This window comes from Gastrolobium bilobum, unplaced genomic scaffold (assembly GCF_033153095.1).
Source record: "Gastrolobium bilobum isolate Gb01-03AN ecotype WA unplaced genomic scaffold, APGP_CSIRO_Gbil_v1 utg647, whole genome shotgun sequence".
NCBI lineage: Eukaryota > Viridiplantae > Streptophyta > Magnoliopsida > Fabales > Fabaceae > Gastrolobium > Gastrolobium bilobum.
In genome coordinates, this window is record NW_026899122.1 from 248,846 (window position 1) to 267,972 (window position 19,127).

Here is a 19,127-nt window from a genome sequence, read left to right on the forward strand (position 1 = left end):
GTGATTTCTTTTATGCCTAAATACAGGAAGGAAAAGCCAAAATATCAGCGCAGGTTAATTAAGCAGATTCATTATCATTTATATTAAACAAATTAGAATATGACATTGACATTTGAGCTTTAACTCACGGTAGCTCGGGTAGCCAATCTCCATAATAATAATAATAATGAGAAACGCCAGTTGGACTCCGCGTCCTTAATTTTTAATGTTAGTTTGGTAAGAGAAACGCCTATTGATTTCTAAAAGAACAAATAAAAAGACAACTCCTCATTCAATTATCTCTCACTCTTTTGGGGTGCTATTTGGTAATGCTTTTATCACGTTACAGGGGAAAGCATTGACTCATGCACAAATCTATCGAAATTTAAGCCTTTCTTCTTCTTTTTTCTTTTTTCTTTTTTTAATATTTAAAGTGTAAGGCCCACACAAGTTGTGTTTACCTAAAAAGAGAAAAACATTCTCCTGTTACTATTGCTCAAGAAGTGTTTTCTTTTGTCAGTGTCATTTTAATTTCGTGCAAGTTCATACCATGATAATGTGTCTGGACGTTCCCCTCTTCTCCCGCACGAGGAGAATTGTACGACATAATGAAGATTAATTTGCAAGGCACTCAATTGTCCACAACCCGCAAAAGAAAATATAATAATTTCCTGTCAAATTGCTTTAAAAATGAAATAATCCTGCTGAGACGAACTTAGCTCCAAGTTGCTGTCAGTAATATGTTCTGTGTATGTTACAGATGCAAGGATATGTAATCGTTAAGAGAGAGAGAGAGAGAGAGGGAGGGAAAACAAAAACTTCTTATTAATATCATGCCTTTGCATAAGAAATAAGAAGGGATCTCCACACAGAGACTCCTCAATATATAGTTAACCTTGCATGTATCAGTGTATCAATGTTCATCATGGTTATGCGCGCTTTAAAAGTTAATGTTGAGATTAATTGGCATTGTATCTATTTTTTTTTATTTTTTTTGAAAGATTGTATCTATTTTCTTATAATTACTAAATTCTAAATATTTCTTATAAATATTAGTTTTACCATTAGTAACATTAAGCTATAAGGAAATATAGTAAATAAATAAAATATGAAGAATGATATAGGTTTTCAAAAGTAGATAAAAAATAGATGGCGGTTAATATCTATCACAATTTTAGGCTTATTATTTAACCGTTGATTTCAACGCAATTTTTTTTCTCTTTTTGATCGTTGATTTAAATTAATCCAATGATAACTTAACAGTAATAAAAATAGTAAGGTTAAAACGATGGTAAATAGAACCTTCACAACAAATATATTCAAATATGAGAGTTAGTTTTGGTTTTTAGTTAAATCCAATTAGATTTATTGTCTATCTAATCATAGATAAATAAAATAAGTAGTGTAAAGAATCAATTTAACTCAAAAGCTTAAACTAGTGGGTGAGGCTACATTAATGATTTTATATATCTCTAATACGCCCCCTCGCAAGAGAGTCCATTGGGTTTGAAAGGTGGATAATGCATCAGGTCCAACCTACCTACGTTAAGAAATTTCACAAAGAAAACGGGGGGCGCGAGGATCATAACCGAAAGGATCTGATACCATGTAAAGAATCAATTTAACTAAAAAACTTAAGCTAGTGGAGGACACTATATTAATAGTTTTATATATCTCTAACAAGAAGAAAGTAATTGAAATTTAAAATTTAAAAACAAAAGTAAATTGAAATATAATAAAAGGGGTTTACTATTCTTATGCAACATAAGACAACTTGTCTTATGTTGCTAAGAGAAACAATATGTGAGATCCTTTTTATAAAAAAGAAAAAAAGAAAAAGAAAACTTAAAGGGCCCACCATTTTGTTAGTACAAGAGAGAAATTTATTTTATGTAACTTGAGAAAATGTTTTCCCATAATAAAATACGTATTTTTAGGTGAATCTCAAATAAAATTGAAATTAATTGAAATTATAAATATACACATCTTTAAAATAACTTAAATTTAGTGTTCCATATAAGCATCTTAAAATTATAAGGAATTTTTTTTTGCATTGCATGCTAGTGAGTGATATGCATCTAGCATATGGGTAAATCAATTATGATGTCATTAATCATTACCAACTTGCTTACTTAATCAATTAATAAAACATTGCCTGTATGTAAATTGTAAAAAATAGCTAACTGAAATACCTCATTAATTAAACAACATAAATATGTCTCTAGTCACAGAACTACAACACGTAGACCGGACAATGTAACAGTTTATACAACTCCAACTAAAAGTACTAACATCAAGTGGCATGGACAAACCCCATGCTCACACAAATAAGGCATCAAGCCCAACAAAGTCTCAACAACAGCATCATAATAAAATAAAGCTAAAAGCATAACATCAGTAGATATATTCAGCATCCAACCATGTCAGCATATAAACAATAATATCATCAACTAAGCTCCGGCCTCCTGCCGCCAGAGGCATCAACCCCCAAGTTACCTGATCCTGAAATAAGCGCCCCAAACGTGGGGTGAGGTCTCTAAACAAGAAATCTCAGTAAGACAAGGGGTCCTCAAGGATCTTTCACCCCAAGCTCACTTACATGTGCAATATAAGTTCAAAAGCATTTATCAGTATAAGTTCCAAAACTCAATGCAGTGCAACAGATATTTATGTCATGTGTGTATAACTATTCTACTGGCCAGAGAAATGCAGGAATACGTCTATTACCTACAGTTAGTACAAGGAACACCGCTTGCACCTCACCCACAGCCTCACCGTATTGTATGTACCACATACTCAAGCTTACCGTATAGGTGGAACACCACATGCATATCATAAAGGCACTAGCATATAACAGCTCAATAGCATTTCCAAAACATCAAAAGCATGTCACACAACATGCATATAACCATACCCCCAAGGGACATGGTGGAACCATAACATGGCTAAACCGATGACACGAAAGCTTACCTCGCAAGCTAACTATCCAAGCCAAGAGTCCACGCTAGCTCAAGGTCACAAAACAACACAATCACAGTCTGTTTATACCAGAATTAACATCAATACTCATGCTCCATAATTTCATGTCAAAATGAATACGTTTTCTTTCTTATTTCGCTTACTGCATGCTTTTCTCAAAGCTTTAAGCATTAAACTGCGTTTACTCTTTTTAAGACTTTAATTTCATCTCTTTACCAAAAATTCTAAGATTTTAATATGTTAAACTAGACATCTCCATCCTTACAATGACATATTAAACGCCTCAATCGGAGTTGTATAACTCTGATTATGTTTTACGCAAAGTGACTGCTGTAATCGGAATTTCCAGCAACCAAATTGCGACTTCAAAAAGAAACTGAGATCAAACCACTTATCCAATGTCTACTAAATTTTACATAGTTGTAGCCCTATGTGTTAGCTTCACGTAGGTCCAAACGGCACTCGATTTGGAGCTTTGTAGCTCAAGATATCGAACTTTTACCAAAACAAGTTCATTGTTGTCCCAATATCCGAATATCATATCAGGATATGCCATATCAGGATATCATATCCGGATATGCCATATCAGGATATGCATATCCGAATATTTCGCGACATAATGCAATTTTTGCATTTCGCGAGATATCTCTCCAAAGGTTCATCTTTTAACCCAATAAAACGTTAAAGCATGCATTTTTATACTCTTTTAGGTTCATACTCAGATTACAAACTTGCTTAACTCATTAAACATGTCAAGACACCTCTTTTACTCAACAAAACTAATGATCAAAGGTTCAACACTTACCCAAGGCTTCAAACTCAGCAATGGAAGGCTCTTGGAGCTCACCAAACAGCTCCAAATATTCTGACTACCAACGAACACGAAAATACCAAGCAAACAAAGTCCTCTCTTCACAAAGATTGCTCCTTGGAGTACCAACCACCAAGAAAAGGCTTCCACCACCCAAGAAATGGAACTCAGCCCACAAAACTGACCTCACACAGCCACAACAACCAGAAATGGAGCTCACAACACCCTCACCAAGGTAGTTCCCACTTACCCAAGGTATTTTAGTGAAGAAACTAGAGGAAAATGTGACAACTTGGTTGAGTTTCAAAGGGAAAAAGGCAAGAACATGGAGGAGACTAGTCAGCAGCTCCTAAAACTCACGAAGGATTGCACAAAAAGACCTAGGATCATGTGCCACATCGCTATTTATAGACACTTAATAATTAAACACACAGTATTAACATTAATTGCTACGCTTAGCATTTTAATCCCAAACTCAGGATTCTTAACCTACTCAATTTTCTAAGATTTATCATATTTTTATTTTATTTTTCGCAGCACCTTTCAGGTACGCGCTTTTCCATAGCCAGTATCAGTTCTGGCACCAGTTCTCATTATTTTAACTTGACACTTGTTTTAAAAGTCCTATATATTATTCTAGGAATATTCATGCACTTATTATAAATTTTCGGGATACTTCATCGGTACGCATTTATACCGAGTAGCAGAACCGGTATCTGCACTTTTCGTCAGAAAAGCGACTTTCAACATTATTACTCACTTACCATAATTATTTAAGCCTCATAATAATTATTAGGGTCAATTATGGAATTATTTCCTAATTTCATATAATTAATTAATTAATTTACTTAATTAACGGTGCGGGTTCTTACAGCTGCCCCTAATTAACCCCCCGCAGGAGAGTTGATGGAGTCAATTCTAGCTCCCATGTTCACTAGGCCGAACTCTAGCATTGTCAAACCACAGATAGATGCCAACAACTATGACATCCAACCGTCGCTGATTACCTTGGTGGAGAAGACTTCTTTTGGTGGAGAGGATTACGAAGATCCTCGTGACTTTATGGACAGATTTCTAAGAATCTGTGACACCATTAAGCATCATGGAGTGTCTGACGATGCAATCAGACTTAGGCTGTTTCCCTTTGCTTTGACCGAAAAAACCCTCCGATGGTTAGATCGTCAAGCTCCTAACAGCATCCGAACATGGGACAATTTAGCAACTAAGTTCTTTGCTGAATATTTTTCTCGGGAAAAGTACAATAAGTTGGTGAATGAAATCACCAACTTCATTCAGCAGCCGGGAGAGACTCTCTGTGCATCCTGAACTAGATTCCAGGAGTTGATTAGAAAATGCCCTCAATATGACTTTTCAGATGAGAAGAAGGTCAGAGTCTTCTACAATGGGATGACACCAGATACCAGGATGGTTGTCAATGGTGCAGCCGGAGGAACCATAGGAAAGAAGACAGCAGCTGAAACCCTGGAATTGATTGATTATATGGCACTGAACGATAATGCTTCGACGGAAGTTCATCCAGTTCAGCCAGCTCAACCCAAGAAGGGAATTTTACAACTGGGGAACAATGATGCGTCACTAGCTGAGCAAAAGGTGATCTCACAACAACTAGCTAGTATGAACGCCAAGTTGGATAAAATGCAGATCTCAACATATAAAGTTAATGCATTTAACTGTGAGTACTGCACGAAGCCACATGATACTAATGAGTTCCCTACACTCAATGGAGCTGAACCATTCCAAGTCAATGGAGTGTGATATGATCCAAGGCCACCACAGAATACCCAAAGTTACCAGAGAAATCAAAATGGCGGTCAAGGGAACAACTTTCAAAGGAGAAATCAAGGGGGAGGTTTGGATTATAAATCCAACAATTACTTACAACCTCTTCCACTTCCACATAAAGAGCTATCAGAATTGGAGAAAGCAATGTTGCAGCTTTCCAAGACCACAAATGATCACATGCAAACTACGGATGCCTTTATAAATGAGACAAGAGCCTACCACAAGAACCAGGATGCTTCCATCCGGAACTTGGAGAGTCAGATAGGCCAGTTGTCTAGGCAGTTAGCTGAAAGAGCTCAAGGGCAGCTTCCTGGAGATACGATCGTGAATCCAAAGGCAGACTGCAAGTCCATTGTAACCAGGAGTGAGATTGTGATCACTCCTCAAGACAAGCCAAAATTGGTTCAGTAAAAGAAAGTTGATGAGCCTATAATTGAGCCAGAGCGTGAAGTGGAAGCACCTGCCAGTGAGAAAGAAGAACCTGCAAGGCAAGACAAAGAAGAAGCAAAGGAGAAAGTTGTTGAAGCTCCAAAGAAACCGATGGATTTTTCTCGTTTTGAGAAACCTCCTTATCCTATGAAGCTCAAGCAACAGGCACAGAAGCAACAGTACGCCAAGTTTTTAGATATGTTTAAAAATTTGCATATTAATATTCCTTTTGCTGAAGCTTTAGCTAATATGCCTAACTATGCTAAATTCATGAAAGATTTATTGTCTAGAAAGCATAAGTTGCAGGATTGTGAAACTGTAGCACTTACTGAAGAGTGCAGCGCCATTATACAGAAAAAATTCCCTCCAAAGCTTCGAGATCCTGGGAGTTTCAACATCCCAATTGCGATAGGCAACACTAATATTGGCTGGGCATTATGTGATCTTGGAGCAAGCATCAACTTGATGCCATTGTCAATATACAAGTCATTGGGAATTACTGAGTTGAAGCCAACCATGGTCTCTTTACAGCTTGTTGACCGTTCTTTGAGGAGGCCTAATGGAATCATAGAAGATGTTCTTGTTAAAGTTGACAAGTTCATCTTCCCTGCTAATTTCATCGTGTTAGACATAGAGGAGGAGAGTGAAATGCCCCTTCTGTTGGGTAGACTGTTCTTTGCCACAGCTCGAGCTATGATTGATGTAGAACAAGGAAAGCTCAAGTTGAGGATGAATGATGAGAAAATCACTATCAATGTTTTCGATGCTATGAAGAATTCATCTGATCATAGTGATTGTTTCAGACTTGATGTGTTTGAAGAGATGGTTATGGAAGAGAAAAGTGATTATCAAGAGCTTAAAGAAGAGTTGAAGGCTCAAGATGAAGCTACTCCACAAGAAGATCTAGAAGTTGTTTTTGAGGTGCTAGAAAAGAAAGAAGTCCATCCACAGCATAAAGAAAACAAGCCAAAGGTTAATATGGAAAAATCCAGGAGTAAGGAAAAACATGTGAAACCTAAGCTTAAAGTTTTTGGAAAAACTTCTCCTCACCCACGTGCATATGGTTATTATGGAAGGACACAATACTGGATCAAGAATACTAGGTCATCGATGCTAGCATGCTTCCAACCATCATAATCACAAGGGGTACGTTAGGCTCATGACGTTAAACAAGCGCTAATTGGGAGGCAACCCAATAGTTGTTTTTCTGTTTTTAATTTATTTATTTTATTTGCTTAGGTTAGTTTAATTTTTAATAAGTCAAGTAAGTGATGAATTAGTGACCATATGGAAAAAATTTAAATATGGAAATTGGCGCTAGTAGCGCCACAAGACCAAAAGAGACAGTGAGCTCCGCGCTCGCAGCGTGAACTCCACGCTGTCAACGCCATAACCCACGGAAGACTCGCGCCAACAGCGTGAGATCCATGATCTCAGCGCCACAGGTCCAAGAATTCCAGAAGCTCCGCGCTAACAGCGCGAACTCCACGCTGCCAGCGCCAACGTTCTCACCACTTACCTTGACTTTAGCATTTTCTTTTTGCTATTTTTAGATTATGGTTTGATTATGTCTCTCTTTTATATATTTCACTTTTATGATTATTATGTTTGATGTTTAACAAGTGTGTGAGTGTTTCACCTGTGCAGAATTAGCTTCACTTGACTAGTGTAGTTTGTTGCTGAGAACATCAACATTCTAAATCTGGGAATTGGGACGCATACTGTATGCGAGACCTGCTAATGCAGAATTACACAACAGAGACGTCTAACAGAAAACTTTTCTGCTAAAAAAAGGAGATATTTTTTACCTTCAAATTTGTTTCAATTATTTGTTGTTTTTAATTCAATTCATTTCATTCAAATTTTCAACTTTTTTTGAAAAAAAAAATCCAAAAATAGTGAATTCCTGAACAAGCATTCCTAGATTTTACAGAGCTTACTCGGTGATTAAATAGATTGAATAATAAGAAGCATGATGTCTGTGGAGCATCTAATTGTTTTTATAATCTGAGAATGATGACTGCTCGTTTGTATAACTGTTTTGGTGAAAATTCTTAGATAATGCTTAATGTGAAATTCTGAAATTAGATTCTAGTTTGAATTATAACTGTGAGGATTTGAGTCTAAACAGAAATTTTTTTAGAGATCCCTTACTGTAGTAGTTTTCTAGAACTTGAACTGTTTCTCTGGCTTGCATGCATTACTGACATGATAAGGGCACATTTATTCTTGTTATCTTAGAGCCAAATAGCCTACCTAGAAAGAATTTTTATTGTTAGACCCTTTGAGCCTTAGACCAATTTATTCAAAAACCTGATGAAAATTACTTAACCATGTCCCATTGACACACCTTGAGAGAGATTGAAATGTTGATCCAAAGAAAAAGAATCAAGGTACTTCTCAGAAGAAAAAGTTAAGTAAAGGAAAAGAAGAATGGTCTGAAAAATTCAAAATGCATCTCAAAAGAGAGAAGAAATAAAACATCTGCAACAAGGAAAGAAAAGAAAGAAAAAGGTAGTGAAAAAGGGAAAAGAATCCCAAATTGATGAAAGTGGCAGAATTAAAAAACTGAGAAGGAAGTAATGTCAAAAATCTCAGGATTTCAGTCTCTCAAATTAATCAGCCTCTGACCAAAAGATTCTTACCCCCAAACCAGGCCAAGTTATAACGTATCAAAGACCTTTTGATTAGTCTGTTCGAGCTTATGGAATTACTGCTACACTGATGGAATGAGTATGAACCTCAAACACTAGAGTGATGAGAATATATTTATCTGGTGAGGAATATTCAAGTTAGGATCTGAAATCTTGATACAACTGAAAAGCATTGTTTGAAGTTTTTACCAGAAAGTTATACATGCTTAGCAGTCTGATTTCTTAAGATGTTCATGTTTCATGTTTTTCTTCACAGAGTTGATTTTTGCTTCTAACTTTAATCTATTACATTGCTGAGGACAACAACGTTCAAATCTGGGAATTGTTTGATATGCATCCAGCATATGGGTAAATCCAAGCCAAAAAGAGAAAGATTATTGGTTAATCCTGAGTAAAAAGGCAATATTTACTGTTGATTTATTAAAACCTCAATCAGAGATTGTACAACTGATTTTATGCTGATTTCGTAAGAAAAACAGACAAACTGGAGCCCAATTGGAAACTACCAAACTGAAAGCCCACACCGATAGCGTGGGTGTGGCGCTGACAGCGTGGAAGGAGTTTTTCAGACAGAGACATCCACGCTACTAGCGTGGAACTCACGCTAGTAGCGCCAGAGATAAAAAATAGACAGAGACATCCACGCTACTAGCGTGGCACTGACGCTAGTAGCGCAAGACTTTCGTGCAAACCACGCTGTTAGCGTGGAACCCACGCTAGTTGCGTGGTGCTCCAATATTGTGAACAAAACTCCCACGCTCACAGCGAGGGAACCACGCTAGTGGCATGGGAGGTGCGGAAAATCAATATTAAATCTGTTTCAGTATCAGCAAAAGATTAAACTGAGATTTTAAACGAAGATTCAGCCAAGATTTCTACACAAGGTCAAAAACTCTATAAATAGAGACTCAGACCTCAAGAGAAAAAACTTGGTAACAGAGAGAGATTGACGGAGGCTGAACACAGAGCAAGTTTCTTCTCCAATTTTCTGGTTTTTATTTATTTATGAATTCTTTTCCATACATTAAATTGTCAGACATGAATATGTATGGCTAGTCTTTTATTATTGTGGTAAGGGTCACAACCCTTGATGTGAACCCCTTGTAGTTTGGTTAATTTTTATATTTAATTATTTCCATTGCATTTATTCTATCATGTTCTTCATCTTATAATTCTTCTAGAACCGATCACTCTATTAGGATTGCGAGGGTTAGGGTTTTCAATAAGAATATTGAAATTCTAGTTCCTGACAGAGGGTAAAATAACAATTCATGTATACACTAGGAATAGGGTACATGAATTGCAAACGTGGAAAATTCACTGGTTTAAAGGATTAACTTGAAAAAGGATTTCTAAGAGATTATGATTCTAATAGGGTTAATAAAGTTAAGATCACTAAGGCTTTGTTTGGGAGTTAGTTTTAGGAGGGGAAGGGAAGGGAAGGGAGGGTTTTAGTAAGCTCTTCCCTTGTTTGGGAGTTTAAAGAAAGGAGGGGAAGAGTTTGGAGATTTTTACTAAATCCTCCAAAACCCTCATCCTTCTTAAAATTAAAGTTCTTCCAATTTGAAGGGTTTGAGGAGAAAAATATTAAAAATTACTTATCTGCCCTTAGTATTAAAATGTTAAAACTACATAATTGTGAATCATTTTTAAACACGATATTATTAGAAAATTCTCAAATACCGACATAATTTATTGACAGAAAATATTTCGTCAAAAATAGTGATGAAATTTTTTATGAAAATCATATTCGTCAAAAAATTTCCGTCAAAACTAAAGACAAAATTAGAGACGAAATCAGATTTTGCCATAATCACTAACATAAATTTTGCACTAAAAAAAAAATTCAGTCAAAATTATTGATAGAATCTAAATTGCGTCGAAACTTTTAACGAAAATATTTCCGTCCAAAATTTTGATGAAACACATTTTCATCGAAAAGTTTCGACGTAAAATAATTATGTCAAAATTTTTTACGGAAAATATTTTCATCAAAATTTTGACCAAAAAAATTTTTGTAAAAAATTTTGACGAATTTTTTTTTTTGTCAAAATTCTTTACGGAATCTAAATTTTGCAAAAATATTTCACAAAAAGACATATTCATCGAAATTTTTGACGAAAAATTTCAACGAAACACATTTCTATCGAAAATTGTTGATGAAAAAAAATTTCATCAAAATTCTTAACAGAATTTAAATTCCGCCGAAAGTTTTCGACGAAAATATTTTCGTTAAACTTTTTGGCAAAAAAAATTTTTGTCGAAATTTTTAACGAAACACATTTTCATAGAAAATTTTTTATGGAAAATATATTCGTCAAATTTTTTGATAAAAAACATTTTCATCAAAATTTTCAACGGAACGCATTTCTGTCAAAGAATTTCGTCAAAAATATTTCGACAAAAAATTTTGACGGGAAAAATATTATTTCAAAATTCTTTACAAAATCTAAATTTCGTCGAAAGTTTCGAATGAAACATTTCCCTTAAAATTTCTAACAAAACAATTTGCATCGAAATTTTCGTTAGAACACATTTCCATCGAAATTTTGAACAAAACACTTTTTGTCAAAAAATTTGACAGAATTCTTTTTTCGTTTAAAACTTTTGATGGAAACTAAATTTCGAGAGATAATTTATTTTTGTAAAAATTTTCATCGGTTGAAAAATTTCCGCAATTTTCGACGAAAAGTATTCCTACGAAAAAACTAATTGTGATGAAATTTTCGTTGTTTGTAACGTAGAAATTTCATCGAAAATATAATCTTTTTTTGGTTTTGTGAAAAGTACATACATAATTTTTTTAGAAATTTTAAATTTAATTTAATTTGTAAAATATAATAATTATATTAATTTTAAAAAAGGGTAAAATGGTAAAAATATCTCATTAACCCTCCATTTTCTTCCTTTACCATTTTTTTAACTCCCAAACAAGAGAAGGGAATACCCTCCAATTTTCTTCCCCTCCCTCCCCCTTGGATCCCCTTCTTTCCCCTCCCCTCCGAACTCCCAAACAAAGCCTAAGGAATTAGGGCTTAACTAATCAATTGATAGATGGTGAATTGTTTGATCAATGGGTAATTAAATGTAAACATTAATTAATATTGCAAGGTGGGGATCAGAAAGGTGTTGGCGTCTTTTACCGCAATATTCTTTTACATATTTTCTCAATCTTAATCTGTCATTCTCAAGTTTTCAAAAACATCTTTGAATTATTCTCAATTTTTACAATCACAAATATTCTCAAACCAACTTTTATTTATCCAACAAGAAAGGAATAGTTAAAATAATTTCGGTGCCTCAATCTTCGTGGAAACGATCTCTACTTACCCTTTTATTACTTGGTACGATCGGTGCACTTGCCGATTTTAAGCAACAGTGAACCCCGAGCTCAATTGGTTGAGTATATGTTTGCTATGGACTATGGAGGCCATGTCATCTCTTAGAAGGGAGAGGCCTAGAAGGTACTTTAAGCAGATGAATATAGGAAATCGACCTTGGGGTTTTTATGGCTTGTTATTAAATAAATCAAAGCTAATAAGAAATCCCTACCAAGAACATGTAATTCATTCGTGGAAAAAAATTTGCATTTATGCAAAATGCCTGTCCCCTTAACAATGCATTTAGAAAACAGAAAATAAATAAATAAATAAATAAAAGAATTATACAGTAGGTGGTCACTCCAACTGCCTTAGTCACGCTCGCAACTTCACGTAGGAGGAAAGAAATGTACAAATGTCTGTGTAGTTTAATTTAGTGCCTCCACTCAGATTTCTAGGGTTTCAAACACAGATGCTCCAAGTTTTTCATATCAAGGATATTGAAACGCAACGCAGGTTTAAGATTGGAATTTGGCTTCATCTTCTTTTCTTTTTTTTTTATATTTTAGCATTTTAATTACCCCCAAGATCTTATTTGGAAGTTGTAATAGTATCACTGGTTTATTGTTGTGGTGAGAAACTGATAAACTGAGTGATCTGAAAATCTTCGTATGATAAAATTTTCGAAATGCAGAAGTTAGGGCCAAAGCTCCAAGTGTTCGGATCAATTCAAATCCCTGTATGAATCAACATCTGGAATTGTCTCGAGACATTGTCGCTCTCTTCATCCTTCCACAGTTTTTTTTTCGAATCTGAAGTTCACCGCAGTTATTAATTAAAATTTGGCGTTTTCTACGATGTACTCATTCTATTCGTAGCATATATCATTCACCGCACCCACACTATGATTATTTTTTACCTGTCAGTGTGCTGAATGCTACACTTTCTCCTCTTGATAAGTGAGTGCTCCCAATCAATGAAAAGGACAGTTGAGACATAAATAATTGAAACCAAATTTAATGTCATAAACCACTTAATACTTTGCAGTAAGAAAACTAAAGAATAATGACCTCTCCCAACTCGGTGTTTTCTCTTCTTCTTAATTCCCCTTCCTATTAAATCGTTGATCAATTATTTCTTTTCCCCTTCTCTTCAGCAAGTTCAGGAGCTCGATAGCTTGAATAAACGGGGGATTATTTTATAAAATAGAGGGGGGGGGGGGGGGGGGGGGGGGGTGCGGAAACTGTGTAAAGACATGTGAATCAGACAAATACCAATAACCATATATGGTACTTAAAACTTTTGCTAGTGTTTGTACTTCTATATTCATATTATGTATTATGTTCGTACTCTTCTTCTTTATTTATTAACAAAAGACATATCAAACCGACATAATAAGAAGAAGAAGAAGAAGAAGAAGAAGAGGCTATGTGATTGGTAAGCGACGAAGAGGCTAAGAATTTTTGTCAGGCAAAGTTCCCATCCAAGAAGGTGGCAGCATACCCGTTTGCTCATGGACAGTCTTAAACAGAGGTGGCAACATCTTGTAAACACCAGCAACCTCCTTCATACCCATTGCACCACCATCGCTTGCTTCTCCACCGTTACCATTTGTCCAAATACTAATCTTAGGCTGAAGTCCATGTATTGCCTCAGCATTAATCTTGGCAATCTCTTGAAAGATGCCACCATTTATCATCAAGTAGTCCCTTAGAGCTGCGTAGTTGCCTCCCAATGCATCGAGAAGTGTCCTTAAATATGCTCCTTGGGCTTGCCCAATTGCCACAAGTCCTTCTGCCTCCTTTTTCTTTGCGTATAGCTCTGCTTCAGCTGATTGTTGGCGAGTGAAAAATGCTGCCCCTGCCAATGCTTTTTGTGCTTCCGCCTCCTTCTCCTTCTCAAACAGAATTGCTTCAGCTGCTTTTTGTTTCTTATACAGCTCCCAGTTGGCCTCTTGTACCTATTCCAGAATTTCCAATTATGGGTTTAAGGGGAATAAAAAAATTATCATACACACTTACCTTTTAGGTTTCATCGTTGACAATGATACATATAGCTATACACTTTAATATATGTAATTCAACATGATATTCATTTCCAACATCATATTTAAGCACATGCAAGTCAGTTACTCTGCTTTATAGTTTTACCGTTAAATTAATTATCTCGTAGGATGTTTTTTTTTTTTTTAAAAGTAAAATTTAAATGATATAAATTACAAAATGAATATTTAAGAAAATTTATTTAAAATTGTAAGAGATATATGTAATTAAATCATATATAATGTTAGAAATATATATTAAAAGATTTTTTTAAATATAAAAAACAAGTATTATTAATTTAAAAAAAGTAAAATTAAAAAGTACAATTAAATATAATATTTGTTATTTTCCAAAATAGAGTAAACTGAATAACTGAAAAAATATAAATCTAATTTAATATATTAATTTAGGTTATTATCGATAGATATTAACTTTTGGATTTATGGCACTATCAATTGACATTTTGTTAGCGTATATTTTGTCTAGTGACGCGCCTCTAACTTTTGTGGAATAAGTAAAAGTCAACGGGTAAACAATAATCTATATGTGAGGGCGTGAACAAGGCACAGAACTTTCAAAAAAATATTTTTAATTTGTCTGTAATAATTGCGTGCATCTTAAGAAAGATGATTCGTTGAAGGATACTAATTATTATAGTTTTTATTGATGTTTCTATATTTTCTTCTGTACTCGTTGATTTACTATTATATTGAGTTGTCATAGAGGTAGACTGGACAATGATTTACTCGTATAAATAGATAAAATCAACAAGCTCGGTTGAAAAATAATGTCGGATTTATACCTCAGACAACTTTTTTGTCAATTTGTATAATAAACGAAGAACAAATAAACTAACCTTGGTTTCGTACTCAACGCTTGCTTTGCTGAGGAACTTTGCTTTAAGCTTCTCTGTTCTTGTCAAAGCATTCATCCTTTCAACCTCTCCCTGTAACTCTGCTTCTCTCAGTGCCACAGCCTTGGTGGCCTCCACCTCCGCCACCTGCGCCGCCTTTTCCCACATAGCTTTTTTCTTAGCAAGCACAGAATTTGCCTCTGCCACCTCTGCTTGTCTCTCATTCTCAAACACCTTCACTTCAGTCCTCACCTTTATTCCCTCCTTCTCACCCTCTCCTTGCCTCCGTAACGATATGATTTTAGTCTCTGCATCAATTTTCGCAGCATTTTGAAGTGTTTGGCCTTCTCTCAGCTTCGATCCTATCTCCCCCTTCATTTTGGCCTCAGCCACGTCCACCTTTGCTTGGTTTGCAGCTTCCATTTGCGTCTTCTGACCCAAATAGGAGAAATACTCATGATCAGGCACATCAACTAGTTGCTTAACATTGGCGTTGTAAATCAAAAGCCCAAACTGGTTAAGCTCTAGCTGAACTTTCTCGAACACTTCCTGTTTAAACTGTTTGGTGCCTTTGAAAATCTCTTCCATTGTCATGGTGGCAGCGAGGACACGTGTCTCTCCCTCGATGATACCTTGAACAAGCTCCTTTACATGGTGAGAGAGCTTGTCATGAGGTGAGATGAGTTTAGCATATTTGAGAAGGCTCTGTTCGTCGTCCACTCTGGGTCCGATTGTGAAGACCGCAGGAAGCACGAAAGGTAGCTTTTCGGCGCTCATGGCTTGAACTTCGAAGGTGTAATTAACTGGAGAGAGGTCGAAAACGGTGTATGCCTGGCCAGGGAGAACCCATGCTTTCTTTGCGAGTTTTATGTCTTTGATCCCAACTCCAGAGATAACTAGGTATTCGGATGCATTTGCTACCTTAAACATGGTTTTGGTTTTGGTGTTATGACAGAAGCAACCAAAGAGTTGCACTGAGTATTAATTAGTGATTGCTTGCCCAAGTCTATCTATATATATGTTTTTCAATTAGTGGTCATATTTATTATAAATTATGTTATAAAAGATATTTTTATCTCCAACGTACAAATAAATAAAAGTGTGTAAGACTATATAAAAAAAAAAGAGAAAAATAAAATATGAGTTCACAAACTTTTATAAGTATATAGAAAATAAAATTCATCTCCCGTAACATATAAAAACATTAATTCCATTAAATATTGTTACAAATCCTGCAGGCTGTTAAATCTTAACACAACCAATCATTTCCTCATAATACAGATTACATGTGGAAGAGGGAGGGAGATAACGATCAAGATTTTATGAAAATTGTATTAATTATAAGCAAAAATAATCACTAATATATTCTTATGCATTTTGACTTTGTATTAGGGTTGGCAAAACGGGTCAATCCGGTCCAACCCGCATGTAACCCGAAAAAACTGAGTCGGGTTAAGGTTGGTTCAAAAAAAAAAAAACACGAGCTAGAAAATCAAACACAACCCAACCCGACCCGAGTCAGGTTAGGGTTGGCTCAAAAATATGGCTCGTGGGTTGGCTTGAAAAAATTGCTCTCGAGTTGGCTCGAAAATTGGCTTGCGGGTTGGCTCGTTTTCAGCCTATTTAAATGAACCTGTAGTATTAATGCACCGGCTATGTGGCTTCCATCAGCTTAAACAAAGGGTTACAAAATGAGAAATAAAAGCAAAATATTCTAGTTTTGATTTTTCTTCACAACAAATTTGCACCAACATCAAGAAACAATCAGAACCACTTGCTACCAAGTGGGTAAGATATTTGAATCAAACAAAGCCAACATAGACTAATAATATAAAAATGGCAGGAATTTGAGAAGATTAGGGACTTAGGTTTAGAGAAGGGAGAAAGATGATGACAGCATGTGTAAGTTTTGTCCATTTTTGTATATTATATTTTGTATTTTTTATGAGAAAAAAAAACTCAATCTGCGAACTGGCGCGTTTGATCTGCTGGTTGGCTCTTTTTTTCTCAAGCAGAGTCGGGTCGGATTGGCTCGAGTTGACAGCTCATTTTTGTCAACCCAACTTGACTCATTTTTAGCGGGTTACTAGCCAACCTGACGGGTTGTATTTTTGCCAACCCTACTTTTTATAATTAAGTGAGACTTAGTTGGCATTCTCAGCAAACAAGTGAATCGGATAAATGCAATTAGATAGTGATATTTTTTAATTTTAATAGAATATATGCTAAGTCCTCAGCGTACGTTGTTGGATAACTAGATATTTATTCATTGTTCATTTTCTGACTACATGTAGGAAGTTGCATGCTAGCTTCTTGTTGCTCAGCTTGGTCAGAATATTTTTTAGCTTGACAGCTACGAAGGGGAGATTATATATGCGAGAAATGCCAGTCAAATAATTTATGTGTTTGTATGTATTTATGCTTCTCAAAGAAACTTTATACGTTGACGAGGAAGTGCTTGTAGGATTAGAATGAATACAACGGGAAAAAAATGTTTTATCAGAGCAGGTTAATTAATTAAGCAAATTAATTATCAATTATATCGAACAAATTAAAAATTAACTTTTGAGCTTCGATTCACGGTAGCTTGTATCTCCAATCTCCATGATAATAAGATAAAAGTGTGTATTATTTTAAAAAATGTAAAGTTGTGTCATTTTAAGTGAGAGAAAGAGATAGATAAAGAAAAAAAGAGTAAATAAAAAAATATAAAGGTGTAGATCCTACCTTTTGTGAGAGTGAAATGACACAAGTTGTGTCATTTAAAAGGACAAACATTTTTCTCTAATAAAAATTAAAAACGCCAGTTGGACTCTGCGTCATTAATTTTTAATGTTAATTAAGTTTCCTAAAAAAAGCAGTCTGTCAATTGATTTGAAAAAAGAACAGAAGAGAAGACAACAACTCGTCGATCAATTATCTGTCACTTGTTTGGGATTATTTGCTATTAAGGATAAAGATATAGGAAAATAATTTGTTTACGTTGTAGGAAAATGATTAACTCATATTATATAAACAAAATTAAAAGTGAGATCTACATGTAAAAAGAGAGAAAAAAGAAGAAGATGAGACTCGTCCTTTTTTTATATGTGTAAAAAAATTTGTTTATCTGATACAAAATAAGATAAATATAATCCAAAGACAAATTATGTGATAATACGCTTCCGTTGTCTCTTTTTTGGCTTTTTTTTTTTTGTCTTATTTGGAGAGGAATTTCCATGGTACTTGATAAGTGTGTTAAAGACACTATATTTTTAATATAAAAAATATTTTAAATAATGATTAATATGATTAATAATATAGTGTTAATTAATAAATCCCAAAAGATATTAAAATTCCAACAACTATATAAGATTTTAATCCCTTTTTATACTGTTTCACGTTTAAAGTAACAAATTACTAATCTAATGGGCAAAGGCAGATGGGATCGGTTGGGAGTATAAAAATTAAGAAAGTAAACAATTAATAAAAATTAATTCTTGCTCGCTTCAGCGAGCCAAGCAAGCGAGAAATTAAAAACTCTCGCTCTGCCTATGTTACACCGACACTGATAGAGGTGTTTATCAACTGATCCAAACCGATTTAAATCGCGGTGATCGAACCGAAAAATCGATAGCCGAAAATCGAAAAATCGATAATCGAAAAAAGAAAAAAACCTCAAATTTTAATTGAATTGGATCGGTTTTCGGATTGGTTGATGAAAATCGATCCAATATATTAATTCCACTCTACCTACTTGGGCCTTTCCCCAATCATAGCCCAAAAATTTCTAAACCCAAGACTCATCAACCTATAAACTATACCTAAAAAAAACTAGTCACATCTCATAAACAAAATTTCATCTGTGTAGAGCTTCATATCTCATTGCCAAAAAAAAATTATTTTATCATTTACTGATGCTTTTGTATTTAATTTTTTTTTTACAAAGCCAATATATACAAAAGATGTTATTTGCACAATAATCATGAAACAAATTTTAGGATTTTCAAAAAATCGAAAACCGATCCAATTCAAACTGAAAAAAATTGGATTGGATCGGATCAATTTTGAAAAAAAATCCAAACCGAATGGATGATTACATGATCAAACCGAATAGATTGGATCAGATGATTTTGCTTCCAAAACCGATCAAATCCAGACCGCGAACACCCCAAGACACTGACACAGGACACGAAACATGATACGCCGACATGTTAATTCTAAATAATGTCATATTCCAACACGTTGGAACTAGGGGTGATAAACGAACCAGGGGCA

General features: G+C 34.9%; 1 protein-coding gene across 1 annotated transcript; it reads right to left on the reverse strand.

Moving 5' to 3' along the window:
- Positions 1-13,428: 13,428 nt before the first annotated feature.
- On the reverse strand, positions 13,429-15,800 carry LOC133287422 (flotillin-like protein 4). Its single transcript, XM_061485035.1, has 2 exons — positions 14,874-15,800; positions 13,429-13,935 (listed from the first exon to the last, which is right to left on the reverse strand). Exons 1-2 carry the CDS (start codon positions 15,798-15,800, stop codon positions 13,429-13,431), a joined length of 1,434 nt encoding a protein of 477 aa, XP_061341019.1.
- Positions 15,801-19,127: the final 3,327 nt, after the last annotated feature.